Below are 3,490 nucleotides of genomic sequence, written 5' to 3'. Positions count from 1 at the left end.
AAAAGCCTAAAAATAAACCAACTTTATCTAAAATTTGGGACAAATAGTAAGCCCAAAAAAAAAAAATTAATATATATATCTTAAATCTTAAATAAATAAATAAACCATTTAGATCTTAACAAATTTGAAATTAACTAATAGAAAATACATAGTTTACCTTGTATATTTATATTGTTTCTAAACAAATGTGTACAATATTGTATTTTTTTTGCAAATGTGTATAGTATTATTATCTATAATGTAAATCTGACATTGATTCTAAACAAACATGTACAGTATAATTGTCTGCAATGTAAATCTTGTATTGATAGTACAATGTGAACATATAGTTGTCCTAAACTAATAACTAAAAGTATTTTTAGCAGTAATAACTAAAATTTACTTAAAATAATTAACATGTTCATTATATTAAGAAAAAATATGTCAATTAAACCTGAAATTTATTTTTTATTCAACTACTAGTATTTATTATAGACAAATTTGTAATAAGAAAATCGTGTAAACTGTAAGATTCATATTTTACCCAATATGTATCTTCTTATTGACCCCCTTAGAAAAAAATCTGGGAGCCGCCACTGATTTGATCCATAAACTCATCTTTTATGCATTATTTTAAATTATAAAAACTTGAATTTTAACAATTGATTAATGACATAGTTATTAATCTTTAATCACCTTGAAATTTTGCAAGTTTGGGGAAAATATGAAAATAATGTAATTTAATGATGGATTTGTCAATATTCATATCTAATTAAAAAATATTGAGTGGTGTAATATTACTAAAAGTTACACTAGGTGTAATTTTAACCCAACCTCTATATATATATATATATATATATATATATATATATATATATATATATATATTAATTATCAATCCATAGAATAACTCCGATATCAAGTAATATGCAGAGAATTCAATAATATGTTGACCCAAACGCCATTAACAAATTAATCTTCTTTATTGCTTCAAACGGAAATCTAGCATCATAAATTATATATAATCATTAAATTGAAAGTGTCACCATTCCCAGCTATGAATTACATTAATAAATCCAACTAGTGGCATGTGTTCATATGGATACAAGAAAATACGTTGAATGAATAATGACAACGAAATAGATCGAATTTTATATAATAAGCCTTGCTCTATATATAGAGGCTGCTAGCCATTGTGGCTTTACATCGTCATATTCCAACAACCATTTCGGAACTTGATTAACCATTTCCACTCTGTTGATCACCTTGAGCCATAATTTTTACTACAACAATGAAGCTTGAAGTCGAAGCTATCTCACAGGACACTGTCAAACCCTCATTTCCAACCCCTCCACATCTCCACCACTACCAGCTTTCCTTCCTCGATCAACTTCAACCTCTCGTATTCATGCCTCTTGTTCATTTCTACCCGAAATACAGCGATACTAATCTCACCAATATAGAACAAAGTGACCGGATTAAGAAATCTTTATCGGATGCCTTAACCCGATTTTACGTGCTAGCAGGACGAGTTAAGGACAATCTTTATGTAGATTGCAACGATGAGGGTGTCCACTACGTTGAAGCAAAGGCAAATTGCAAACTTTCTGAATTTCTTGAGGATCCAATTCCAGGTGAGCTCAACAAGTTTCTACCATTTGAATTGGACGAAGTCAATGAGTTACCCGCAGCAGTGCAGGTCACCTTCTTCAACTGTGGTGGGCTTGTGATTGGAGTTCTCATGTCCCACAGAATTATAGATGCTTTATCTTTCATCTTGTTTCTCAACAGTTGGGCTGCTATTGCTCGTGGTCATGGCAACATAGTTACTCCTCCAATGGATTCCGCCACGCTATTCCCACCACAAGAATTATCTGGCTTAAATATGAATATTGGGATCACAAAGGATAATATTGTGACCAAGAGGTTTGTCTTCGATGCATCTGCTATAGGTTCCATTAGAGAAAAATACAGTTCTGATGACAAGAGCATTGAATACCCACGTCCGACTCGCGTTGAGGCCTTATCTGCTTTCATATGGAGCCGCTTCATGGCTTCTACTCAATCAAAACCAGATCCAAATAAGATCTACAAAATTGTTCATGCTCTGAACCTACGTACCAGGACTGACCCTCCTCTTTCATTTGATTACTTTGGTAATATTACCCGTTTCGCTATGTCAGTACCATCCAGGGACACTGAAGAGAGCTTTCATGGCATTATCAAACCAATGAGAGAAGCGATACAGAAAATTGATGGAGATTTTGTGAAAATGCTCCAACAAGGTGATGTGTACTTAAAATATATGAAAGAGAACATCTCTAACTTCGTAAAAGGGGAGCTGGTTACGCTTTCCTTCACCAGCTTGTGCAGGTTTCCTCTATATGAGGTTGATTTTGGGTGGGGCAAGCCTGCATGGGTTACCTCAGCAAAATTCACGTTCAAGAATTTAATTACCTTTATTGACACAAAATCAGGAGATGGAATTGAGGTATGGATTAACCTCAAAGCGGAAGACATGGCTAAATTCGAAACCGACAACGAGCTCCTTGCCTTTGTTTCACCAAAGAACTTCGTACTCGGCTAGGCAAAAACGGCTTGTACTAGTTCTGTTTGTTTGTTGTGGGTGTGTGTGGTTTTTTTTTTATTTTTTTATTTTTTTAATAAATTTTTTTACTGAATTTCAGTTTAAAACTTTGTTTGGTTTGAGTGAAAAAATGTTTCTCCAGTTTTCACATTTATGTCAATGTGTGATACCTTTTCAAATTTATTTCAAGTGTGACACATGAATTCCATCAATGTTAATTATATTATTGTGAAAGATTAGGGCATTTGGAAAAATTTGTTGTGTGGACTTAGTACAAGGTCAGCTCAATATATTTTGGGTGTCTAAGACAATAAATTTATGTGAAAGTATTTTCTTATATTTATAGACGAGGATATTCCGTTCTACAAGCAACCTCTAATTTTTCTATAGAGATATCTACATAAAGTGTAAAAGGGTCAAAGTCAAAAGGTCAGTAGACTAGATAAAAATCTAATCTTACTTTTGCAGAATAGATAAAACGTAGAAGGGAGAAAATCTATAGACTAAATAAAAAATCTTTATTTTTATTTAGGCCCTTTTAGGCAATACATAAGCAGCAAGAGGGAGATAGTAAAGTAGCTACATAGTGAAAAGACTAAACTCTTTCATTCATCCAACTAGCGATAACAACAATAAAAGGAAGAACGCTTTGCAACAGTATTACCTCCAACAACAAAAGTTTAGTGAAAGCAACAAGAAGAACAGAGAAAATGTGAGAAAATAAATGCCTGAAATAAAGATGAAGAAGAGCAGTCCACACACCGTACACTGTTTGATAAGTAACTGAAAAAAAAAAAAAAGGATGGAGGGCAGAAGCAAAGAGCAGATGGGTTTTGATTTCTTCAAGAATCAAAATGGAGAGAGAGTGTTTGTGTGTGTCTTGTTTTGCCTTTTGTTTTTAGAGTTAGTCACTATCTCTCAGTT

General features: G+C 32.9%; 1 protein-coding gene across 1 annotated transcript; it reads left to right on the top strand.

Moving 5' to 3' along the window:
* Positions 1–1,172: 1,172 nt before the first annotated feature.
* Positions 1,173–2,800, top strand: LOC126718286 (stemmadenine O-acetyltransferase-like). Its single transcript, XM_050420405.1, has one exon. It carries the CDS (start codon positions 1,271–1,273, stop codon positions 2,564–2,566), a length of 1,296 nt encoding a protein of 431 aa, XP_050276362.1. The 5' UTR covers positions 1,173–1,270; the 3' UTR covers positions 2,567–2,800.
* Positions 2,801–3,490: the final 690 nt, after the last annotated feature.

Source organism: Quercus robur, chromosome 3 (assembly GCF_932294415.1).
Source record: "Quercus robur chromosome 3, dhQueRobu3.1, whole genome shotgun sequence".
Classification (NCBI taxonomy): Eukaryota; Viridiplantae; Streptophyta; class Magnoliopsida; order Fagales; family Fagaceae; genus Quercus; species Quercus robur.
Note: the sequence above shows the minus strand (reverse complement) of the source record. Positions and strands in the feature narration are given on the sequence as shown.

Excerpts from the sequence above, each read along its gene's own strand:
- LOC126718286 (XM_050420405.1), top strand. The coding sequence starts at position 1,271 with ATGAAGCTTGAAGTCGAAGCTATCTCACAGGACACTGTCAAACCCTCA.